Source organism: Rhamphochromis sp. 'chilingali' (assembly GCF_963969265.1).
Source record: "Rhamphochromis sp. 'chilingali' genome assembly, chromosome: 16".
Lineage (NCBI taxonomy): Eukaryota > Metazoa > Chordata > Actinopteri > Cichliformes > Cichlidae > Rhamphochromis > Rhamphochromis sp. 'chilingali'.
The window spans coordinates 32,149,778-32,176,543 of record NC_137943.1 but is presented as its reverse complement, the minus strand read 5'-3'; the positions used below and the strand labels follow the sequence as shown (position 1 = coordinate 32,176,543).

Genomic DNA, 26,766 nt, shown 5'->3' with positions numbered 1-26,766 from the left:
ACCAGTAGTCAATGTAGTAAATTAGCTTAACAGCTGTAGGCCATATATTATCCTTTAGTTCTAATGGTGTGCTATGTATGTAGTTTAGTCTCTATTATACTCTTGAATAAAAGAAACATAATCATTTGTAGTTCATTAGACAAAGTGTGCATTACTCTGTATCCTTGATCAGCTGTGAATGTCTGACACTGTTTTCTTGAGATGTTTTATTGCTGAATCATGTGAAGAAGGCTGTAAGAGGGAGACTAGGTGTCTGGGCAGAAGAGATAAAACCACATTCCTTACCCCCCTTCCTGCTTCACACAGAAAGACAGGGAGGCAAGGTCAGGAGCCAGGCTCGCTAAGAATTAGAAAAACATGTGAAGATGCAGCTTTTATGACAAAGAGGGGGGCTGTGACTAGCTATAAAAGTCTGTGAAAGTTGCTACCATTTTGAGACATGCTGTCGAACCTCTGCAGGCATCTCTCCCGTCCGGACGTTGTAATGCTCTGACTGTTGAATTGTATGGAAATAAATGATTGTTGATTGAGCATTTATACACCGAGTATTGTCCTTCCTTCAGCCCAAAGATTCAAAGAATTGGGAGATTTCAACAACTTGGTGCCGTGTGACCCGGATCTTTGGTGTGCTGAGGAAGTGGGGCGAGGCGAACGGAAGACCGGTCTAACAACAAAAAGGTAAGCACAGCCTGTTGTATTATACCAAATGTGCATATTGGGCTTTCCAAATTAATCTGTTCGCTGAGTCACATGTATTTTCACAGTAAATTTGTCGGTGTCTGGTTTTTGGCGCAAGATACTAACAACATAAGTTGAGGCTGAATTCCAGTGTGTTAAATAAACTGCTTCTACCGAGAAACTAATAAGACACTACGTTGAGCTAGTTGCAGTAAACTGCTTCTACCGAGAAACTAATAAGACACTACGTTGAGCTAGTTGCAGCCACTTTACCTTCCACATTTAATTTTGTCTAATACTGGCTTCTGTAGCAATAATACGTTAGAATTTCTTCTGAAGACGCGGCCATTAGTCCAGTACATTGAAGTCGAGGTTTGTTTATTTTGTTTATGGTGTCAGTGACGTCCTGGCTTTTGCCGGCTATGAAATAGAAGTTGATTTAAGGAAAAGCAGATGCTGGCTTCACGGTGCAGTTGAACGCTGGCAACGCGAGAGCGAAACACGTCCGTAGGTTTGGTTTATGATACGGCGTGTTCCGGTGGTGCGGCCGTGAAGTGCAGTAGTGGTTGGTGCTAGTTTTAGTACATTGGATAGAGGTTTGACGGTGGTTTGTGGCGTCAGTCGAGTTTTAAGGGCTGCGGTCATAATACAAAGTAAAATTTTAAGTACATAGAGCAACACCTGGTTTATGATGTCAGGTATAACTTCGGGGATGCAAGCATCACTTTTATGATGCGACTTTGCCCCGTTATGACGGTCATAAGCGCAGAGAAAGGGGTATTTTGGTCTATGGTGCAGTGTGCTTTAAGAAGATCTAATAGTTGAGCTCAGAGGTTTCTGTGTAAAATTCCCGCTGAAGAAAAGTGTTGTGTGTGTGTGTGAAGGCGCGCTCTGAGTGAGAGTGTGTGCGAAGCTGCGAAGCGCGCTCTGGGTGCTGTCTTGTGTGTAAAGCGCGCTCTAGGTGTTGTTTTGAGTGTGAGTGAGGCGCGCTCTGAGTGTGTTTTTTGTGTGAAGCGTGAAGCGTGAACACAGTGACAGTGACGGTTGATGTGTTTGATTAGGAGGACATTAGAGCAAAGACACATTTTAGGATCAAAGGTTGATGCCTAGTGTACCTGTGGAAATAATTTTGCCCTAGGAGTGGCGACCCTCCTGTTCGTGGACGCGCGGCCAGGACCGGCGGCGTCCGGGTGCCGAGGTGGTGACTTGGGGAGGTGAGGGCCCCCGCATAGCTACGGAATAACACTGGGACCGCAGCGTAATCGCGGGTTCACATTTATTCCGGACTAGAACAAGACACATTTTGCGAACAAAGGTTGAGTCTAGATTAGTTAAGAAATAAAAAGGTTAAAATTCCTCGTTTCAGTGGTTAAAATTGTTGTGTGCCTGTCCCCTGACGAGTGTGAAATTAGAATAAAGAGGGAATTTGGAGCCACATAGAGATAGATGGGCATAATTGGGTGTATTACTCTGTGGTGTAAACATTTAAAAAGTATTATAAAAAAAAAAAAGGAGAGAGAGGGTGAGAAGTGTGTGGTGGTGTGAATATGTCGGGTCTTAAATCTGACATAGAAAAAGGAGTGATGCAGGGTGAGTGGAAAACTGTTGATGAGCAGGTGAAGGAGTTGTTGCAGGCGCTGAGGGTCATGCGACCTGGCAGCGTGGGTGAGAAAAAATCAAAGGCTGCAGCTGTGGCAGCGAAAGTTAAAAAGTTGTGTGATAAGGAAGGAGTGAGAGGAGAAACAAGAGGTTCGTTGGCAAAATTGCTTCTGGGAATAGCACAGAAGCTCCAGGAAGAAGAGCAGGAGATTAGTACACAGTTAGAGGAGGCCTCTTTCTGGAGCAGGCGGAAACTCGGGAAAAAGTTGCAGGAAATTCAGGAGGAGAAAGCCCGTGTAACGAGGTGGGCTGTGACATGCCAGGGGGTGGAGCACTGGATGAGGGAGAGAAGGGAGGAGCCTGAGAAGCTGATGCTGCCGGCTTCTCCGGTGAAGTCATCGCTCACTGGTTTTCCCCCTCCCTATCAGGCCCCCGCCCCCCTTTACCCTGTGCTGAGGGTGGAGCAGGGCTGTCTCTCTGGTGAGAATGGCCAAGTTTTAGAAGTGACAGGAGGTTATGTGGATTGTGATATATCTAAAGAGCCCAAACGACCTACTCCAGCCCCGAAGAGTGAAAGAATAAAGCAAAGCTCCACTTTTGTTAATGAGGAGGGAGCTTGTGGCGGAGTGCAGTCACCGCCCATGAAACAGTCTCCCCAGCAGGTAGAGACTGAAGAAGAGCGGGCTGTGCGGCTGCTTGAAACAGCTATAATAACTCTAGAGCAGCGTCATCAAATTTCTGATGATGAGGCAGGTAGTGGAGTAGTTGTTGCACCACAGGTTGAGAAAGGTGAGGTGTGCGGGCCCGATGGGGACGCATACGAGGGCTGGTTATCCGGCACACTGGATGATAATACGCCAGTAAGTGTCTGGGAAAAGCAGAAATTAGATGCAGGGCCGGAGCTAGAAGGGGCCTTTCACAATAGAGCAGCTAGAGAAAAATCAGGAAGAGGCAGAGTAGTCAAGCCCAAACCTGCAAACAAACCACACCCCATGACGCGTCGGAGCCAGGAAGATAGGGACACTTTGTCTCTGCCGGGGACATTCCCCCTGGTGGTGACCGCTGGGGGTCACATGAAATACAAACCATACGGGGTGGGAGATGTAACTGCATTGACTGAGTTATTACCTCCTATTACGGACGGAGGTGCGGGGTGGTTGAGAGAGTTTGACAGAGCAACAACAGGTGTTCAACTGGCCCTAGGTGATTTCAGAGCTGTGGTGGCCAGATGTGTCAAAGGCACAGCACTGGATGACATAGAAAAAATAGCAGGTACAGCATTGATGGTTGATAGCACCCCGTTCTGCCGTGTTGTGAATGAAATATCTCATGCATTACGTGAAAAATATCCCACTCCAAATGCTGCTAAGATTTTGAAGTTGTTGTGGAAGCCTGATCAAACTCCAAGGAAGTACATAGAACAGGCTAAAGCCACATGGGCCCTTAACACTGGCCAGCATCCTGGTAGAGAGGGGATGCAACAATTGCGGTTTAGAGACGCTGTGTTAAAAGGTGTGCCCGACTGATAATCCCGACATGGAGGGGGCGGAGTCTCACGTGTGGGAGAAACATCTGGTGCATCGCCTGCAGACAGCTCATGATGAGGTTATGGCTAAAACTGAGGAGACAGATAACATGAAAGAGCAATTGTTGAAATTACAGCTGGGTGAAATGAGGGGAAAGGCAAATGACAAGAAAAAGGATGAAAAAATAGCAAAAGTAATGGTAGCTCAAGGTTTCCAGCAAATGGGGACTGATGTTGATCCTAATGCATTGCCAGTAGACACACCGGGACCCGCGCGAGGCACAAATTGGGGTGGCCGTGGGGTCGGTAGAGGAAATTGGGGTTCACGTGGTGGTCAACGGGGAGGAGGCGGCGGCATGGGTAGACAAAGGGGTGCGCTTAGAGGTCCGTACGTGCCAGGTACTGTGTGTTTCAACTGTGGTCAGACTGGACATTGGGTTCGAGAGTGCCCAGAACCACCTCAGCAGTTCAATACCAACATGCCACGTTCGGCCAGAAGGGGGCGTGGACAATGGTCGGCCCCCAACTCACAGATGGCTCCTCCAGGCCAGTATTCAGTGGAATACTGGCAGCAGGGACAATACTGACATACCCCACAGAGAGGCCTGGGCATAGGGGGAGGGGCAGACCCCCTGGTGCCACTGAGGGTTCAAGGACGTAACCTGCCCTTTTTAGTGGACACAGGAGCGACGTATTCCACCATTCGTACGGCTCCTGACGACATCCCACTCACAGACACAAAAATCAGTGTTATCGGCTTCTCTGGGGTACCTATGACCTTGCCAGTGACCGTCCCTCTGAAGACGGAGTTAGGACGCCAGTCCTTAACACATTCATACATGATTTCATCACAAGTTCCAGTTAATCTGTTGGGCAGGGACCTGCTCATTAAGCTTGGAGCTACTATCATGTGTGGAGCTGATGGATTAACAGTGACTTTGAAAGATGGCACACAGCTGTCCTGTTTGCAATCAGGAATGAGAGGACAGTGGCTGTTATCTGAGGATTGTGAACGCACAGCGCAGATTTACTGGGCGCGACTGACCACATCAGATGGAATTCTGGCACAGTACCAACTCTGGCGTCCCTGGATAATGTCCATGTCGGTTTACTCACCCTTGCGTGACCCCTACCACGTGACCTTTTTTTACGATCGCGAGCGCACTGAGTGGTTTGAGGAATTGTTTAATGAGTGTTTAGATGAGACAACTTGGGAGCTTAACTCTCAGGACATTTATGTTGGTACAGCTGGAGTGGCAGCGTTTGTTCCACTCCCTGAAGATAAAATGAGTTGGTATAGAATGGGGGATGAAGCGGTTCCCCATGTGTCTTTGGCAGTGCACGAGGGTCATCAAGCAAAAGATTTAGGCCCCATGGTGAGAACAGCCACAAGGGCCACAGATTGGCAACAAACACAACTCACTGATGTCTCATACTCACCCAGTTGTAAAACATATCGAATTTCTGTGACTGCTACTGATCAGAGTGTGTTAGAACACAAACTTTTAAAGCGAACACATGGCAGGGAGAAATCTGATCATGAGGAAGCTGTTAAAGGCTTAACAGAACTCCCAGACACTCTGTGGTCTAAAGGTCCAACTGATGTGGGTTTAACATTTTGTTCACCCGTCACATTTGAGTTAAAGGATGACACCCCTATTTGGCGTTCACAATACAGACACAGCCCAGAGGCAGATAATGGGATTGCAGAAACTATTTCAGGGCTCCTGCAGGTGGGTGTGCTGGAGTCGTCTTCCTCTGCATGGAATACTCCGATCCTCCCAGTTGAAAAGTCAGGCACGGGCAAGTATCGCATGGCACATGACCTTAGGGCAATAAACGCTGTCCTTAAGACACAAACAGTACCTGTACCAAACCCGTACACAGCTCTGACTAATTTATCTCCAGATCAGCGGTGGTTCACATGCATAGATTTGGCAAATGCTTTCTTTTGTCTCCCTCTGCATCCATCCTTAAGAGATATTTTTTCATTTACTTACAGGGGCCAGCAGCTGCGTTACACACGGCTGCCGCAGGGTTTTGCCCTTTCACCTGGCATTTTCAATCAGGTACTTAAAAATGCTCTTTCTCCATGTGTATTACCTGAAGGATGCACACTGATCCAATATGTGGACGATTTGCTGATTGCCGCTAAAACAGCTGATGCTTGTTTTCAAGCGACAATGACTGTGCTTCGTCAGCTGGCTAAAACAGGCTTTAAAGTAAGTAGAGAAAAACTCCAACTTGTCAGAACTGAAGTTACATTTCTAGGTCGTGTGGTGGCGATGCAGACGGTGGGCATGTTGGCGTCCCAGAGGGAAACAATTATGTCACACCCCCAGCCACGTACAGTTAAAGAAATGTTGTCATTTCTTGGGCTCACAGGTTACAGTAGACACTACATTCCTGACTATGTGGGCAAAACCAAACCTTTGAGGGATTTGGTGAAAGAACACGGCATGAGAGATCTCACAGCTAATCTCAACTGGACCACTGAAGCTGAAATGCGGTTCATTGAATTAAAGCAGGCCCTGTCTCGTGCAGCAGATTTGGCAATCCCCGATTATAACTCTGATTTCTCAGTTGATGTTTCTGAAACAAATGGAGTAGTAAATGGTGTGTTGTTTCAGAAAAAAGGGGGAAAGAGACAAGTGCTGATGTATATCAGCATTGGCCTGGATAACACAGAAAAAAGACACCCCATGTGCACACAACATGCAGCAGGGGTAGCAAAAATAATTCAGAAAGTGGCTCACATTGTGAGAGGGCACCCACTGAAAGTGCTCACAACACACAGTGTGGTGGCCTATGTGAACTCACAGGTATTTACAATGACCCCACTGAGACAACAGAGACTGACTAAGATTCTGGAGTCTCCAAACTTGACCTTCACACATGAAGGGATTAACATGGCAGATCAAATGGGGGGGGGGGGGAACACCTCATGACTGTACACAAATAGTAGAGGTTGAAGAGAAAGTAAGGTCTGATTTGAGAGCAGAACCGGTGAGTGAGGCAGATGATTATTTTACAGATGGATGTTGTTTTAGAGATCCGAGTGAAGGATTGAAAACAGGCTATGCAGTGGTGAAAGGAGTTGGAGACCAGCTGCTGGTGGAGAAATCAGGAACATTAGAAGGGCCTCAGTCAGCACAGAGAGCAGAGCTTATTGCAGTGATAGAAGCTCTGAGATTAGGGAAAGGAAAAAGAGTTAACATTTATACTGACTCAGCATATGTTTTTGGAGCAGCACATGTGGAGCTGGGGCAATGGAGGAGGGCTGGATTCAGAACAGCCACAAATAAACCGATCAAACATGAGGAGGAAATGAGACAGCTGGAGGACGCTCTGAAAGAACCTCTGGAGGTCGCTATCATAAAGTGTAAAGGGCATGACGAGTCTGACACTTGGGTGGCGAAAGGAAACAGAGCAGCCGACGAGGAAGCAAAACGGGCGGCAGGCTATAAGGAAGGAAAACAAATGGTAAGTATGGGTATGGAATGGGGAGACCTGCCAGCCCAACAGCGAGAGGACATCGAAAAGGCGCAAGGAGGAGCCTCACCCGAGGAAAAGGCGGTGTGGCAGGAAAGAGGGGCCGTACAATCAGAAGGATTGTGGAGAGGGCCCGATGGGCGGCCAGTGCTCGCAGCAGAAGTGGCCCAGGAGAAAATCAAAGAAGCTCATGGGCTAGGTCATGTGGGAGTGGCCCAGATGGAAAGGGATTTGTGTCATTGGTGGCATCCCTACATGAAAAACCTGGTAAGGGAACATGTGAGAACCTGCCTGATTTGTGGACAATACAATCCGAAGCCCACCGTGAAACCAGAAATGGGTAAGTTTCCTTTGCCAGAAAGACCAGACCAGGAAATTGTGATTGATTACACTGACATGATAACCACTGTTCGAGGGTTTAGATATCTGTTGGTGTGTGTGGATGGTCTGACTGGCTGGCCAGAGGCGTGGCCAACGTGCAGAGAGGATAGTAAAACAGTGATCAAATGTCTGGTGAATTATTATGTCCCCTGGCATGGATTCCCAGAGAAGGTAAGATCAGATAATGGCACTCACTTTAAAAATCGAGATCTCGCTGAGGTGGAATGTATGTTGGGGTTGCAACATAGATATGGTACAGTTTACCATCCACAATCTCAGGGAAAAGTGGAAAGAATGAACCAAAATCTTAAAAACAAATTGGCAAAAATCTGTGCACAGACCAACTAGGTGTCTGGGCAGAAGAGATAAAACCACATTCCTTACCCCCCTTCCTGCTTCACACAGAAAGACAGGGAGGCAAGGTCAGGAGCCAGGCTCGCTAAGAATTAGAAAAACATGTGAAGATGCAGCTTTTATGACAAAGAGGGGGGCTGTGACTAGCTATAAAAGTCTGTGAAAGTTGCTACCATTTTGAGACATGCTGTCGAACCTCTGCAGGCATCTCTCCCGTCCGGACGTTGTAATGCTCTGACTGTTGAATTGTATGGAAATAAATGATTGTTGATTGAGCATTTATACACCGAGTATTGTCCTTCCTTCAGCCCAAAGATTCAAAGAATTGGGAGATTTCAACAGTCTTCAAGCAACTTAAACAAGTCCAGACGCTTTTCTTTGCAAGCTGATTTGACTACGATGACCTGGATGACTGAGAACCTTCACAGACATAATAAACACAAAGTTTTTGTTCTATAACATTTTTCTATCATTGCTTTATTATGGATTAGGTGCAAGAGTTGTTAAAATGTATAATTAAATAATAGATGAATTCAATAGCAAACTGTGCCTCGTTCTCAGATGGACAGCAAGTGGAATGTGATAGATGAGATGAGGAGATGGAAGGAAGAAGAGAGGCAAAGAGTGATTCACAGGCAGAGCTTAGTTTATTTCCCAGTTTTGTTGCCTTATGGTTCCAAGCGCCGTGACCAATCTTTGCGTTTTATTATTATCTCATAACACTTGTTTAATCAGCTACCCTCTCTCCTGTGGACTGTTTAATCTCTACAGTCTCAGATCAACACAGCCCTGCCCTCCAGCACTATCAGCAGCAAGAGCAGAAGCAACCCCCCAAACAGCAACATTGTACCCATCAGGTAAAAAATGGGCTACATTTGCTTTGCATTGTGCCCACCTGATGACAGTGATATAGTGTGATGTGATTCCATATTAGATTCTTGATGAATGTGGGTTGTTGTTCTTCAGCCTGCTTCTATGTGCCCTTTTTAACTGTGAGCACCCGCCCCTTTAAACATCTCTGCACTGCCCTGACTAAATGTATATATAAACTGTCTCTATGGTTTACAGTCTGAGTCTGACAAGCTGTCAGCTGTTCATTTCTGCTATTTGAATTGTTAAAAGAAACAAACTATTCATTTAGCAGATTAACAAAAAGAATAGAGAGGCATCCAGTTATTGACATTTATATTATTTAGTTAAAGGTTTGAACAGAAAAACAATTAAACACAGAGCCTCTTCCTGCTTTCTGGAATGAATCACAGCATGAAAACCCTTCCTCTTCTTCCTGCTCTCTAGCTCAGCACCTCCTGTCTGTCCATATCGTTCTGTGTTCCCTCCCCTTTAGATCTACATTATGAAGATGGGTGTAACCAACGTGTGTTAGAGCTGGCAGGCCCCATTCACAGCAGCAACACTTGTTGTTCAGGTCAGACCAGTTTCTATATTAAGGAAGTGAAACTTACACAGTCACTGACACTGTTGGGTGAAATGGCGCAGAAAGGAGTTCAGCTGGACCGAGAAACCTTCTCTTGTTCGATCTGTTTGGATCTACTGAAGAATCCGGTGACTATTCCCTGTGGACACAGCTACTGCATGAAGTGTATTGAAAGCTTCTGGGATGAAGAGGAAAAGAAGAAAATCTACAGCTGCCCTCAGTGCAGACAGACTTTCACAGCGAGGCCTGTCCTGGAGAAAAACACCATGTTAGCAGTTTTAGTGGAGCAGCTGAAGAAGACTGGACTCCAAGCTGCTCCTGCTGATCACTGCTATGCTGGACCTGAAGATGTGGCCTGTGATGTCTGCACTGGGAGAAAAATAAAAGCCTTCAAGTCCTGTTTATTCTGTCTGGCATCTTACTGTGAGAACCACCTTCAGACTCATTATGATTCACCTACATTCAAGAAACACAAGCTGGTGGAGCCCTCCAAGAAGCTCCAGGAGAACATCTGCTCTCGTCATGATGAGGTGATGAAGATGTTCTGCCGTACTGATCAGCAGAGTATCTGTTATCTCTGCTCTGTGGATGAACATAAAGGCCACGACACAGTCTCAGCTGCAGCAGAAAGGACTGAGAGGCAGAGAGAGCTGGAGGTGAGTCGACAAAACATCCAGCAGAGAATCCAGGACAGAGAGAAAGATGTGAAGCTGCTTCAACAGGAGGTGGAGGCCATCAATCAGTCTGCTGATCAAACAGTGGAGCACAGTGAGAAGATCTTCACTGAGCTGATCCATCTCATCCAGAAAAGAAGCTCTGATGTGAAGCAGCAGATCAGATCCCAGCAGGAAACTGAAGTGAGTCGAGTCAAAGAGCTTCAGGAGAAGCTGGAGCAGGAGATCACTGAGCTGAAGAGGAAAGATGCTGAGCTGAAGCAGCTCTCACACACAGAGGATCACATCCAGTTTCTACACAACTACCCCTCACTGTCAGCACTCAGTGAGTCTACAGACTCATCCAGCATCAATATCCGTCCTCTGAGCTACTTTGAGGATGTGACAGCAGCTGTGTCAGAGGTCAGAGATAAACTACAGGACATTCTGAGAGAGGAACGGACAAACATCTCACTGACAGTCACTGAAGTGGATGTTTTACTGTCACAACCAGAGCCAAAGACCAGAGCTGGATTCTTAAAATATTCATGTGAAATCACACTGGATCCAAACACAGCACACAAAGAGCTGTTATTATCAGAGGGGAACAGAAAAGCAACATTTATGGAACAACAACAGTCTTATTCTGATCATCCAGACAGATTCACTGGATGGTCTCAGGTCCTGAGTAGAGAGAGTCTGACTGGACGTTGTTACTGGGAGGTGGAGTGGAGAGGGGGAGGAGTTGATGTAGCAGTCGCATACAAGAATATCAGCAGAAAAAGATGTTATGAATGTGTTTTTGGATGGAATGACAAATCTTGGTCATTATATTGTAACAACAACAGTTTTATATTTCGGTACAACAACATTAAAACTCCTGTCTCAGGTCCTCGTTCCTCCAGAGTAGGAGTGTACCTGGATCACAGAGCAGGTATTTTGTCCTTCTACAGCGTCTCTGAAACCATGACTCTCCTCCACAGAGTCCAGACCACATTCACTCAGCCGCTCTATGCTGGACTGAGTCTTTACTGTTATGGAACCACTGCTGAGTTGATTAAAGTGAAATAGACTGAAGTCTTTCATATTGTTGTAAGTTTAAATCTGTATTTTAGTTCCCTTTTAGTTTCTCTCCATCATTATTGTGGTATTTATGTGCTGCACATAAATCAGATGTCAGTCAAACATTATGGGCAGTACCTCGACATCTTCAACATGTTGTCTTGATGTTTTTACGTTTTATAGGTGGAGCTCTTTCCTGTGTCTGTTCAGCCATGGAGACTATCAATGCTTATGGATATTTTTATTTGAAAAATTTCTCCACATGACAACATAAACTTCTCTATCTTCTAAATGTTTACTGAATATTTTTCTTAGGTATTTGTATGTTGTTGTTTCTCTTCACTGATCTTAACAGAGAAGTCTACAGACCTTCCTTTATCACACAGATTTTATTCTCATTTGTACATTTATAAAGAAAACAATTAATTACAGAGCAATAAGAAATTTTAAGAAAGTGCACTATATCATAATTTATAGTAAAGTGTATTAAAGCATCGTTAGTTAGTCACTTATTTAGTTTGGAGCTGTATCATCTGACACTGTAGAAACATTTCCTCCAGCTTCAGCACAGAATGTTAAAAACAGAACTATTAATGAGAACAAACAGTAGGAACACAGTATCAGCAAACATCATGGCTTAAAATGGAGAGTAAAAATCTAAAAAGAAATAAACAAATTAGTAAAAAGGATTTCCTGTTGACATGTTATTGGTCCTATCTTGTCTGCAGCACCTCCAGGATGCTTCTTATATGTTTCTGGTTATTTTTGCACCAATTTTAGTTTTTGTCAGTAGGAAGTTCAAGTTCAACTCAGTGTGTTTGTTTGTTTTTTTCAAACTGATGCCTGACCTTGAACACCAAACATCTGTCAATAAAGCAATGATATAAAATGCTTATATTAGTACTGAAAAACTGCATATCCACTTTACAAATATAAATAATGATATAAATCCACAGCTGAACTGGAGGAGCAGCTGATCTAGTTCACTCATGTGTTTCTGGACTAAGAGTTGGAGCAAATACCTTATGATTCAGTGATGTTTGTTTTTGTTAAATATTTTGTAGATCCAAGAGTGAGTTTGACTCATGATGATGATGTTCCGAATTAAACAAAGTTGGTCACAAATTCTTCAAAGCTGTTTATTAAGAATATATTCACTTGGACTCATGAGACAGGCTTGTGATCCAAGGGAGCCATCAACTGGACAATTACTGACATGACAACAAAAAAGCTAAGTACAGAGGGGGGAACAGAGGTGAAAATACTTGCTTTAAAGGATTGTAATGTTTCCTTTTAAAATAAGTCTCTAAGGTCAGACAAAGGGACAGAAACTCATAGCTTTCTACCAGCCCAATGACAAAACTATAAGTTGTTTTTTAACATCTACTTTTTCATCTATTTGGCAGTCACAGTGAAAAGTATAAACATTGGCACGCTTTGTCTTGTGATTCTGCTGTTCGTAAAAAATGACCATGCGCAAAGTACCAGACTTTAAGGCTTTGACTTGATGCCAATGGCCTGAGGAGGACAGTATTACCCTTGGACATGTGTAGTCTGCCGTCTACTCAATAGAAGAAGAAGAAGCGCGGAAATGGCACAACTGTCTTCAGTTTCTGGGAGAGTTTAACAATGAGAGACTGATGATGCAGAAGAAATCTCCGTGGTTAAAAACATTAAAAACAGTCGTCCAGGATGATGAGATCCGCCACTGGCTCAGACTGCTGTATATCAGCCGGAGACCCGAGATGAAGTCACGCAGCAGGTATGTAAAACTGTGATGTTCTCAATGAACTAACACAGGAACGATCTGAGCTCAGTCTGTAAGCTAACAGGCTAAAATCAGAGAGCAGCTAATCAAACAAGTGCGTCCGTTTTTTTTAAAGGTAAACTTTTAACAATAGACTTTCATGAGACACATCAAAACCAAACAGGGAGGGAAAGCTTCGGTTTTCTGCACTGTGCCACAGTTCGCTGTCTGCTTCGGTTCACGACGCCTCACTCCGGGGCTACAGACAGTTCTCTGCCGCCTGTGGTGCTCCTCACCTCCGTCTGCACCCACAGACTTCCCGAGGTGGAGGCAGGCCGGCAGGGACTTTGAGAGATGGGCTTTACTTTTAAAAATACCCCTTAATCAGGGTCTAACTCACTAAAAGATGGCCACATGTCTCTCTCCAACTTAATCTCTTTCTTTTAAGTAATTGTTTTTCATTGAAATGAAATTAATTGTTCAATAAAATGATTACATTTATAATTGAATTAAAGTTAAATGAATCAAGGTGATTTTGACTTTGCTAGTTAACAGGAAGAGAAACAAACTTACACAGGATAAAATGAAATTTGGACCCAGCAGAAAAAGTCAGATCACAGACAAACAGAAACATTCCTCTTTGGCTAAAATAAAATGCAGATTATTGCTCATCTGCAGTTTTAATCATGGTGAATAATTTATGATTCAGCCAAGTAAGATTCTTCTGTGTGGAGGTTTTTCCCCTGTCAAAAGGCATTGACCATTACCTTCATCTAAACATGGAATTTAAGTCATGTAGTTGCCGTTGTTTGTTTTTAAAGAGGTCATAATATTTTTGTGATGGTAGAAATTGATCTTCAAAGTAATAGTTATAAAGTGAATTAATAAGACTTTCCAACAAAGAGAGGGAGTCACATGGTGCTTCTGAAACATTTGTACAAACCTCTCTCACATATGTGAGCAACATGCTCACAGTGTACAGCCCTGCTGACTGAGGCTGCACCTTTACCTGTCTAATCTTTTTCTTTTTACTTTGTTCCTCAAGTCCCACATCAACATGAAGTGTAAGGAGGAGGAAGATCTGGCTGGCCAGCAGGTCTGGAAGCAGGAGAGGAACTTCAATCTGGACCAGGAGGACACAGATCCCCCACAGATCAAAGAGGAACAGGAGGAACTCTGCATCAGTCAAGAGGGAGAACAGCTTGTAGTGAAACACGAGGATGAAGGCATCGTCGTCTGGAGCGGGGAAGAGCGGCTCAGACAGCTGCATAACATCTGGAAACCTGAGAAAGATTTACAGACCAGCGGTAAAACTGTAATGGCTTTTCTGAAGTGTTAACATTAATATTAAACCTACAGTTTGTATCAGTCAGATCTATTTAATGTGTATTCGTGAAAACATGACAGGGAGTTTTAAATGGACTGGTTCTTATATAGCGCTTTTCTACTCAATCTTGAGCACTCAAAGCGCTTTACAAAACTTGTGCATTCACCCACTCACTCCCATTCGCACAAGCACATTTTTCTTAGTGCTTTCTACCAACATTCAGACACACATTCCACAGATCAAAGAGCAACTTGAGGCAACTTGGAGTTAGTATCTTGCCCAAGGATATTTGAAATGCAGACTAGGTGAAGCTGGGAATCGAACCGATCAGTAGATGATCTGCTCTACCGCCTGAGCTACAGCCACCCCCAATAGTGAAGATTATTTTGAAAAATATCAAGATGTAGATCAGTTTCGAGATCAACTCCAAAATAGATCATCAGTCAGTCAGTAATAAGTGAGTTCTTTTTTGTTTGAAAGGTTTTTTTTACTCTTAATGTTGCTGAAAAATGTCAGAACTCAAGTTCTCATTTGCATCAGAGTGCACAAATAACTTCATTTTTACACACTTTTAATTTCACCTGCAAATGTGAGCAACATGCCCTCATTACAGACTTTAACTAAAACTTTATCTTCTCAGAAGTGTTTTTCTATAATTACATTTTTTTTATTGTTCGTTTAGACCTCCACCAGCAAACTGCCTGTAAGGAGGAGGAGTTTGTCGCCAATCAGCAGGAGAGGAACTCAAGTCTGGACCAGGAGGACCCAGATCCTCCACAGATTAAAGAGGAACAGGAGGAACTCTGCACCAGTCAGGAGCTGGAGGAGATTGTACTGAAGCAGGAGATCAATAGTTTTATGGTGACTTCTAGTTTTGAGGAAAGTGACCTCAGTGAATCAGAACCAAACGATGACCAGCTCCTTGCTCTTAACTTTCCTGAACCAGAGCTTGAGGAACAGGAAGAAAACCAGCATGTGGACTCGGGATCAACTAGAAATGCGGAGCTGAAGAAAAGGAGACGTCACAAAAACCGAACAGATAAGTCTCAGAGTGAAACTGATACAAGTAAAAAATCTGTAAGCTGTGACACTTGTGGAAAAACTTTTCAGTGTAAATCCAACCTGACGAGACACATGAGAGTTCACACAAGTGAGAAGCCACATTCTTGTAGCACCTGTGGGAAAAGATTCATTTGGAAATCAGGATTGGAAACTCACGTAAGGATCCACACAGGCGAGAAGCCATATTTCTGTAGCACCTGTGGGAAAAGATTTGGTAAGAAATCAGGACTAGAAACTCATTTGAGAATCCACACCGGTGAGAAAGCGTATTCTTGCAACGTCTGTAGGAAAGAGTTTAGAGACTTGTCGACTATGAAAAGTCACAGAAGGATCCACACAGGTGAGAAACCATATATTTGTAGCTCCTGTGGGGAAAGATTCAGTTGGAAATCAGGACTGAATTTTCATCTAAGGATCCACCTGAGTGACAAACCAAATCACTGCAGCACCCGAGGTAGAAAATGACCTCATGCTCCAAGTCACGGTACATTTCCTGTCCACAGCAGTGAAGGGCACTCTATGTTGTTTGTTCCAGCCCTGACTTTATGTTTCTCTAAGTTTGATATTTTTTTTATTGGTCTTTAAAGGTGACACAAATATTTATTGAACATGGATGCTCTTTTAATATTTACCACAGAAACTTGTATTTCTTCTTCAGTATAGAAGAAAACAAACATGAAAATGAGTTTTTCATCACTTGTTCCTTGTAACAACCATGATGTGATTCCTTTTTATCAGCCAATAAATAAGTTTTGATACACAGGACTAAAGATTTAAAAAAGTTCAAGACAAGTATACAATTTTTATTTAAATATGTTTTCTTTGTGATTTATGTTAATGAAGGTTATACTTCAGTATGGCTTTGACCTGGTTGTCCTGGTTCTTCTTAGCAACATGTTGCAAGATTTGATTAAAAATGTTTGTGACTAATTTTGTGTATTGTGTAATCCCTGCTAAATAAAAGCAGTTAAATGTGCTATATTGGCTCATGATAAGTGTTTATATCATTTTGCCTAAATGCAAGTAAACTCAATGTTTGCCAACTCTGTGTGTGCAGTTTGCTTCATAAGTACAGTAACAGAACTTAAACTACATGGAGCCTATTTTGATTACATCATTACAGATGTAGATATTATTCATAGTTCATATTTCACAGTGTGCTGCAATCTTCTCCACAGACCTGCATTGCTCTCTGTTCAGACCCGTCATCTTCAAGATGTCCACTAGATGTCGTCAGAGTTCCCCCACTTTCCTCATCTATTGTGTTGCCATTACGTGATCCTGCTTAAAACCTACAGTCCTTTACATATGGGTTCATTCAGGGTCATGTTTAGTGGGCAGGTTTAGTGCGATGAAGGAAACTCGTTTTCTTTAACTTTACCTCTCAGTAAGTAACTGGAGTAACAGACTCACTGATTCCTCCCCACCTGCTGGACATGAACCAGCTGACTGACACTTGTTTTCATTTTCTCATTCATAAAGTTGCTACCAGTTCAATTCATTTATATTTATATATAGTGCCAAAAAACAACAGTTGCCTCAAGGTGCTTTATATTGTAAGGTAAAGAATGTAAAAACCTCCACAATTGAACAAGCTGAAAAGAGCAAATGCTTGGCAGCAGTGGCAGAAACAGGCTGTCTGTCGTAATCACTGTAAAACACTAATCACTGGTCAGTCATTTGTTGTGTTGCAATCGGTTACACTGAGGGAAAAAATTTCACAACTGGATCTCGGAGATAATGTGAATATTTGTGAAAATATGTGAAGATGAGGCTGAAATAACTCTGAGACTCTAAAACATGATGAAATGCTTACATATTGAAATGTGTGTAGTAACATGACCTACAGCTTGTTTAAGAACTCGTGATTTTTTTCCCCTGTTGGCATAAGGTGAAATCCTGCATAAAGGAGGTGACCTTTGCTCCCTGACTCAGACGTGATAAACATGACCCAAATCATTCACGTTGGTGCCAAATAATGTTTTGTTAAAGTTTAACAAGCTTTCCCAGCCTGAAACTGCCAGACAAACAAATCACCTGTTGGAGATGCTGGTTTAGCTCCCTGGGTAAAGTGGGTGACCCAGATGCTAAAGCCCAGCTATGACTCCTGCCTGAGGACTTTTAGTCTTGGTTTGCATCCAACTTTTCTGCCACAATAGTTCAATTTTCTTAATAAAACACCAAATTACAACAAGTTACCTCGAGGCAGTTTATATTGAAGGCACTTTATTCGAAGGTAAAGATCCGACAATAATACAGAGAAACAACAGGTAGAAGCAATGGAAGATTGAAAATAACGGTTGTCATTACTTTTCATTCAGTCATATATTAAGATACAGAAACACCATCTGTTGTGTGTAAAGATGAACAGTAGGGGTAGGGTGATTTTCACCAGATCAAAGCCATGGATTCACAATTATGGTTTGGTGCTGTTGAGTACCTGGATAGAAAATGCACATGTGGAATGGTAGAAAGAGAGATAATCCCATACAGCTTATGACAAAATTTGATCCGAAGTGATTGATGGCCCTAATCACGACCTTTTGACCTCCCGCCCCTCCCCCCCGGAAGCGTGTAATGAGCGTGACGAATCGCATCCGGAGAAGGGGGGTGGGAAACCCCCCACGTGTCGAATTGCATCCTGAGAAGGGGGGGTGAACCCCGGAAGCGCGCCATCTGTTGCTAACCGTGTCGAATTGCATCCTGAGAAGGGAGGGGGGGGAAACCTCCGGAAGCGCGTCATCTGTTGTTGGGAAAAAAAGTTTTTAGAGGGAGGGGGGAAACCTCCGGAATCTGTTGGAGGGGAATAAAAAAGCAGAGAGGTGGAGTCCGTCACAATTTCTAAGGCACAGACACAAGATGGATTTCCTTCTGCAGCCCAGCAGCGTTCCTGTGTCCGATGAGATCTGCTCTCCCAAAGAAGAAGGCTTTGAATATGACATATTCAAATACAGCATATTTACTATGGAAGGCCTCGATCCGGACCTTATGACCCTACCGGAAATACTCCGGAAGTGTCTAGTCATTTTCAGACCTGATGCGTCATGTTCCCTAAGCACAGCGGTGATGCAGCAGATGATTCTGTGATGTATAGAGAGACAGAGCGGATGTAATTTTACTTTCTTAAGCTGCACCGGCGTTTGTAATGGAAATAAAGAGTGACTTCCTGTAGAGATTTCAATAGTATTTTATTTTCCTATAATACAGACGCTGTAAAAAACCTTTAAGATACACCATAGCTTGTGATGAAAAGAAGAACTTTCTATCCGCTTGTAACCTACAGGCTGCCTATGTGTAAAAAACGAATAACTATCCCTTAGTGAATACTACTTTTCCTTTTGAGAGACTGAAAAACAAACCAGCGACAGGCGATCTTGTTTCACTCACACACACACACACACACACACACACACACACACACACACACACACACACACACACACACACACACACACACACACACACACACACACACCCCGCGGGCCAAGGAGGAGTGAGACGGCAGAATAGTTTTTTTCTTCATTACTTTTACAATGGGATTTCTCAATAGATAGAAAATGATGACGCTGAGGAGTCAACATCCGATATTATCATTGCTTGTAACCCGGTAAATAATTTCGTACATCTCCCCATAAAACAAGTCTTAGTGGAAAAAAGCTCATATTCGAATAAGTTTATTCCCCTCTGTGGGAAAGAGTTTTTTTCTCAGAGTCAACCATGAGGCGAGTTTTGTCAACAGCAATTGTCCATTTGGTAAAACAAATATCCGCCTCAAAGTCGTAATTTTACCGTTGCAGAATGTGGAAAACAGACAGCCCTCACAGGAGGCACCCAGGGGCCCACCTCACACACCATAGTTAAAATATTTAAATTTCAACTAAATTTGTAGTAATGATCGGATTTCCTCACTTATCTACACCACACTCCTTGTCCTTGATTTCTTATCGTTTCTTATCGTTCCTCTGTCCCTTAATAGAAACCACATATATAGAAACTATCCTCCCTTTCAGTTGTCTTTTGCACTTCCATATCGCAAAGCAGTTACTGTAGGTTATTTTCTGCTTATGCATTAATGTAATTAATTAACTTATTTATCCTTAAGTAAGGTAATGACTTGAGTTCTAATGCTTTTTGTCTCTTGAGTTAGCTGTCAATGTGGGATTTTTTTCCCCTTTTGTCCAGTTAAAGCTGCCTTTCATTCTTCAACACAGCTTAAACTCTAATAGGTAAGCTTTCTTGTAATTTCTTAGTTCTGCAGGCTTCTTGAAAGACATCCGAGACTCTTCTTTGGATGCTGGCTGCCTTTTGTTTTGTTTTCTGTCAAGATGATCCCACACCGCTTCGATTATCTTGAGGTTCGAACCCTGGAGAGATCAATCCATGACTGATGCGTTGTTTCATCCAGGCATACTTTGACTACATTGGCAGTATGTTTGCGATCATTGTCGTACTGAAAAATGAAGTTGAAGCCAATCAGACACTACGTGGTATTACATGGTCGATCAAAATCTGGTGGAACTTTTCTACATTCATAATTTGATTAATTTGGATAAGAGCTCCAACAACACTGGCTGAAATCCATCCTCAAAGCACGGTAGAGTATCCACGCTGTGTTAAAGACGGCTATAGACATTCACTGTTGTATCTCTCTTCGGACCTCTTCCATGCATATTTCAAATTTGGATTCATTACTCCATAAGACATATTACAGCTGATTTCTTTTTCCAGTCAATTTCTTGTGTAATTTGGCACACCTCAGCCTTATTTTTCTCTGTTCTCCTTCCTTAAGAATGGCTTATTAACAGCCACCCTTCCAACTCAGATAACTTTTGATGAGGTTTCATGAAATGTTTACAGCACTTGAGTTACTCGCCACGGCCATCCTAAATGCTAAAAACACTAAACTTTAATTCTAAATTACGTAATTAACGTTAACCAGAAAAAACAAGCCAAAGTCGAAATGTTGCTGAGCTGACCTGTGGTATGCTATGTCTTCTAAAGCACGTATAATGTAAACAGAACTGGTCTTTGCACAGAAGCCTGTGGAGCTTCATAATTAACCTCAGTGTGTGAAGAGGACTCTCCATTTAATAATAGCTGTAATAAAATGTTATGGCCGACGGTGTTAAACGCTGCACTTGGGTCTAGCAGGGAAGATTTCAACTTTTCAATACGAATGAAGGCTGCAAACTGATTAGATTAATGTCTGATGATCTTTTCTGTGCTTCTTCAAGTTTGTAACACCAAACATATTAAAGGATGATGTAAGGCTCACAGGAAGAGTTTAATTAGACACACATTTACTATTTTCTTTATACTCTTTCTTTCTTGACATGTTTAATATGATTACTATCAGAGGAGAAAATGAACCTTGTGTAGTCTAAAAACTTTTTTATTTAATCAAACTGTAATGTTGTTGAACTCTGACGGACGTGTCTTTTAATCTTGTCAACAAATCCTTAATCATCTAAATCTGCCATTTATCATCTTGTAAAATGTTCCCTCTGCTTCTGTTGCACATCTCCCCGGACACTCTCTGCTTCACCAGCCCTGTGCAGCTGGTTCAACCCCTGCCTGCCTCCTTAAACTGGGGTGTTTAAATCTCTTTACCTCTGTTGTGAACTTCACACAAAGTTTGTGGTAACAAAATCAAACTGACGAGGATCTCGTTTGAAAAACACACACACTCACGAGACAAAATAAAAACAGACTGCTCAAAGCAAAAGCAGAGCCCTCACAGCTGGTAGTACAAACACAGTGACAACATGCGTATTAGATACCCTCAGTGCCAAAAGCATAAATATGAAAAAATGTGATCACCAAGAATATCCTAAAAACGGCATTGAGGTGCGTGTTACAGTAAAAAAAAAAAAAAAAAGTAGCCAAATTTTCATCGGAAAATGTTGAATTTTAGTAAAAACAATGCTCTGTAGTTTGATACTGTCGTTACAGACAAAGCAGATGTTTAAAGCCTTTGGACGCACATTTGAAATGCACTCATTCTCCTTATCAGCTGGAAACATTAAAGCCGTAAAATGACTTTTTCAAACGGATAAAAACTATTGAACAGCAGCAATGTTGAGCCTGTTCCAAAATTTGAATGTACATGTGTTGAAGGTGCGGGTCTTGTTGAATTATTAAACATACTTTCTTTAATTTTTCGAGCCACAAAAACAACAACTTTTAATTTCTTCTGCTTGAGTCTCGGCCTCGGGTAGCTCTACTTATCATTGCTCAGTCAGTTGTCTGTTTGTGCTACTTTTTCAAGGAGCAGCGGATTATTGGTAAGGGTGACTTTATGTGTTTAGCTACTTAAGTGGAAGTACTGTGGATAGTTTTACCTTACATACATAAGGCTGACAGTACAGCTTCTGAGGTAACTGTTTACAAAATGTTATATTCTATCCACAAATTCTTTGCAATTTTACATTGATAAACATTATCCTTAACACATTTGGCCCACATAAAGTACTATGGCCATCACACTGTCATTTAGAATTGTTTAAATAACTCGTGTCTTAAGTCCTTCCATCAAACAGAAAAAAAAAAAAGTCGCATGGTTCACTTTATATTTCTAACATTTTGTGATATAAAGTCGTTCATAACAAACTGAAAGGCCGGGAGTTTAAAATGCAAACCGATGGAAGCAGAAGTAGAAGACTATAATGTCTCAGAGCACACGGTGTCTATTAATGTGTAGACTTTTATAAATAAGAGCTTAATAAAGATGCTTAATTTCTTAAGAAATAAACAGGTGGAGTGATCTTTATCAAAAGTGGATGTTGCATCTGTGGCTAAACCCCTGTACCCAAAAAAACTTTAAAAATCTACTGTGTGTGAGGCTGTGTAAGTAAAGCTTGCCCTTCACACCTGCGTGTAATAAACCATTTGTTGGGGGTTGTGGATTTGGCACCTCAGCATTGTGAAAGTGGGGAAACATGTTTCTGGCTGTGCATAAGATTCCTCCTTACAACTTAGAATCTCAGTTCTAAATGAAATTCAGATGTTTTTTTTAAGTATGGCTAATGTATTATTTGACTTCTAAGGCACGCACACACACACACACACACACACACACACACACACACACACACACACACACACACACACACACACACACACACACACACACACACACACACACACAAGAACAACACAGAGAAGAAGAAGAGGGGGTCGTTTTACTACACATCATAAAAACGCAATCATTCATCTTCCAACTGTATCTTTCTGTTCTGGCTTTAGAATCATAGGTTGTTTACTGAGCCGTACTTTGGGAGTCATACTGTTGTGATACTGAGGAGAAAAGGGTAAGGTTTGATAGACTAAACCCTTACACACACAAAACTTGAATAACCTAAAGAGTGTGTGAGACTGCTAGCTGTGTTGTTCAGCATTAAACTCATCTACAAATGTGTTAGTAAAGAGCGACTTGTACTTCTGTCCCATTAAGCAACGGTTTAACAAATTTCACTGCAAACTATAAAAGGAATCTGGATTTATATAGAACATAGTAGTGATGGATTAAGTGCAGGAAACACTAGTATAAGGTGTCTATTGAACAAATCTCCTTCAGCGTTCAAAATGACCAAAGTGAGGCCTACAGGCGTTTCTCTCGATTGGTTGTGTTCAGGGAAAAAGCAGCTAAATACACTGAGACTGCTCCGCATTGTTAGCGAGTTAACTCTGGATATCTGTAGGTTTTGTCAAACTTGGAGTGAACAAAAGCAGAAAAACAGTAAAAGATGCAGACAGTGAAAGTCTGGTTTATTTCATGAACACAATGAAACATTTTACAGTCCACAGAGCAAAGTAGCATACATGATAAATAGATACACATAACATGAGAAGTAAAACTCGTCGTCTTACCACATGTTATATTCTGTAAACTTAAAATAACCACAGAAATTAGAGTTTAGTGTTTTAAGTCATCTATTAAAAAACATGAGTCAACATTACTGAAGTGACGCTTTAACGATGCGTCTTATCACCGTGTTTATGATGATAAAACATGTCCTCTCGTTAGTAGATGTCAGCGCTGTCACTTGTCATGAAAATGTCCAGAGCCAGGGTTCCTCCAATTACCATTGATCATTAATAGGGTCACAAAAGATTTGTCACATTATCCCCATAAACAAAATGCTTTTATAGAAATCGTTGTGATACAAATATTTAGATTCTTGATTCACAATGTGCACGAACTCAAAATCTTTAGAGGTTCATATTTATAAAGTATCGCAAATAATACATTTATACCATTGTATGAGCTACACTTCTTGTAAAAAACTGATTGAAAAAAGCTCCTGTCGTGACCTTCCTTCTGTGAGGACACACACACAGAGAGAGAGAGAGAGAGGGGGGAGATCATTAGGATTGGAGGCGTTTTTGGATTTTCACTTATTGTTGGCTTTACAGTCACATAAAATTCATTCCAATTTTTTTGCCTTTGCTTCAATTAAGGTGTTTCTTTAAATCTACAGCAGCTTCCTTTTCAAAAAGTTTACTGACATAGTAAGGAAGTAGCTAGGGAACTCAGTAAGTATGAGCAACAACAGCTTAGGGACTGTTTCTACAATAAAGAGGAATTCATCATCATCCGCAGTTCATCAAAAAAAAAAAAAAAAAGTGCCATTAAAAACAATTCAGCAGATCCTCAAAGTATGGATACAATCTGTTTTCAGCTGTAGAGGTACGCTTCACGTACTTATCAACATGCAGTTTAGAGGCTTGCATTAGAGTGCTTTGGTACTTGGGCCTCTTTTATTTAGCACGGTTATACCATTGTGTATTTAGCTATATAAATATGCTCAAGAGTCTATTGTATGTTTGTCATGCAATTAAAAATTCAAAAATATAATTTTTAAATTATATTCGGATCAAATTTTGTCATAAGCTGTATGGGATTATCTCTCTGTAGAAAGTGTTCAGCATGCTTTGATGATCTGCTTCAACTATGCTGGGGTGAGCATTACAGACTGCTTCTTAAATTTAATAACCAAATTGCATCAATGGGGAACTATAAATTCTACATTTGGATTTCTGATTATTATTTCTGGCTGATTTTCATTAGATCGACCTGAGTAGGGCAGCGACAGATGTGTGCGGTCCAGAAGTAGAAGAAGAAGAAAGAGGAGAGCAGAAATGATGACATTCTAGGCTCGCTTTTCACCTTTGATGTACTCTTAGCAGGAAGACTTTGGTTTGGTGATGTGTTAGAGATAATTTAGTGGTTGAAGCTACTGTGGACTGACCAGATCTGCCATCAGCTCAGAGTGCTGGATATCACCGCAAACCTGAGACAAAGTCATACAGAACAGGTGTGTAAAACTGTGATGGTCACTGTGATGGGTGCATGCAACCACACAACTGAGACACTTAGTAATATTCATTTGGTCTTTTGTCTTATGTTTACGTTATGCTTTAAAGTTTCTGTGATCATAAGTTAACTAATTTGACGTTTTGAGGTTACCTGTAGTGATGTGACGTTCTGTATCGAGGCTTCGGAGCGTGTGTCGAGTAATGGAGGGGGCGTTTCCGCGATGCGCGTATCGAGGCTTGCTTCATTTATGGGAGGAGCTGAAAATGATGACGTCCGAAGCCTCGCTGCCCGGCTGTACCACGTGACTGGTTCATGAAGTGGTTCGAACTTTGCCGCGAGATATGACAGCGATATAAAGCCCTCAGACTTCATTCAAAATGTAGGTGTTTGATGGAGAGTTGCGGTTAGTGAGAGTTTGGAGACAGTTTGGAGGTTTATGAGAGTGAGGAGAGAAAGTCAGGAGAGAATGGAGCCAGCTAAGAAGAGGAGGATGTCCTCCCCTGTGTGGGAACATTGTGATTTTATTCCTCCCAACAAGCTATGTAAATTTCTACAGAAGATGTATTTTCATAATACTGATGCTGCAATACAATTTATGTTGAGCTGTCTTGACTTTTGTACAAGGTGAAGTGTTTGCTATGTGCCAGGGAGCTGGGATATAACAACAACACCTCATCCATGCTTAGGCACTACAGAGCTTTGCATGAGAATAAGGGGAACACCGATTGTGGAGCAAGACCAGGTGAGCCATCAAATGCCATGATAATATAGCATGCAGTAATGTTACTAAATGATATAACAATATTATACAACTGTTATAAGTTACGTGTGTGATATTTATATTTGTGCTTTGTCTTTATTGTCTTTCCTCAGGAGAACAATCTCAAATAGATGAAGACCTGGTTAGCATGGTGATTGAGGACTCCCAGCCAGTTAGCATTGTGGAGGACAAAGGATTCAAAAGATTTGTTAAATCATTAAATCCTAGCTATGTTCTCCCCACTAAAAAGGCCATAAAAGCAGTGAAAATTTAGTTTTTACAGAATAAAATGTGAACAGGCAGGACTGTGTAGCTGTCCATACCTCAACGTTACAACCGCACAACCACTGTCCACACCCCAACCACACCTCACCTCACAGTAAATGATCATTCGCATTTTAAGCATTTCCAAATAATCATTTTCCATACTGCCAGTATAAATATACACAGTATACTGCCATCACTACAATATACATGTTTTACACACTCCTTTTGTTGTTGACATTTACAGGCTGTGTGCAAAAGGCCACACTCTTCAAATTCATGCCAGCTATTATTTTTACGTCCAGTAGGTGTCCTGCTAGAGCAAATGAAGCTTCAAGAAGCTTTGCGCTGGGGTGAACCAATTGGATGAAAAGCTTCAGTGCTTCACGAAGCTTCATCTGCCCATCACTAGCATAGACTTTGCTTTGCATTGTTTGTTATTTTATATAGGTATGTTATATTGATTATATTTCTGCTCTTTCTCAGTTACCTGACCTCCGCTCCAGTCCTTCCTGGTTTGGCTGAAAGAGGAGGCTGAGGGTGGAGCTGGTTTAAATGCAGAAGCCAATAAAGTGGACTGGACCATCTATTGTGATCATGCAGGGGGAATGGGGTTCTTCTTGAATGATGGTTATCTGTTATCCCTTTAGTTTTCACCTTTGGTTTATATAATGGTTTATTCATTTGCTATATAACTGGAGCTGTTTCTCATTTGGGCAGGTCAGTTTGAGTTATGTTTTTGTTAAGTGATTTTTGAGTAGCGGTCTGTTAAGGTAACCTCTTTTATGGGCCCACTTGGTTCTTACAAACTTTATTTTTTGTTATTTTGAATTTTTGTAATCATTTTGTCCTTTTTGGGGTATAATAAAACCCTTTTTTTTGAAGATTACATTTGTGCCTGTGTGTTCCTGGCGGCTTGGATCATGACAATTGGTGGCAGCAGTGGGATTCAGCCAGTGTAAAAGAAAAAATACACACACAAAAAAGGCACAGGTTTTTTTTGTTTTTTTTTCTCTTTCCCCCCCACTCCTTATCAAACCATGCAGAGGAGCACGGAGTGCGAGAGCAGTCCGAGGAGATGTACCAAGCCAGCAAATGGGCTCAGAAG

The 26,766-nt window shown here is 42.0% G+C and overlaps 2 protein-coding genes across 3 annotated transcripts in view; both read left to right on the top strand.

Annotated features, from left to right (window-relative positions):
* Nucleotides 1-16,358, top strand: LOC308383516 (tripartite motif-containing protein 16-like). 2 transcript variants are annotated; one of them, XM_080861547.1, is made up of 4 exons: nucleotides 1-678; nucleotides 9,375-12,941; nucleotides 13,972-14,233; nucleotides 14,936-16,358. In XM_080861547.1, the coding sequence occupies exon 2, from the start codon at nucleotides 9,518-9,520 to the stop codon at nucleotides 11,186-11,188; it is 1,671 nt and encodes a 556-aa protein (XP_080717673.1). In that variant the 5' UTR covers nucleotides 1-678; nucleotides 9,375-9,517; the 3' UTR covers nucleotides 11,189-12,941; nucleotides 13,972-14,233; nucleotides 14,936-16,358. The 2 variants fall into 2 exon arrangements, with proteins under 2 accessions (XP_080717673.1, XP_080717674.1); XM_080861548.1 differs by having other exon boundaries at nucleotides 13,972-14,241.
* Nucleotides 3,804-26,766, top strand: part of LOC308383598 (tripartite motif-containing protein 29-like) — a gene marked incomplete at its 3' end in the record, with an annotated part of 32,458 nt that continues 9,495 nt past the window's right edge. The window contains exon 1 of the mRNA XM_080861641.1: nucleotides 3,804-7,846. The remainder of the gene's footprint in view (nucleotides 7,847-26,766) is intronic.

Excerpts from the sequence above, each read along its gene's own strand:
- LOC308383516 (XM_080861547.1), top strand. The coding sequence starts at position 9,518 with ATGGCGCAGAAAGGAGTTCAGCTGGACCGAGAAACCTTCTCTTGTTCG.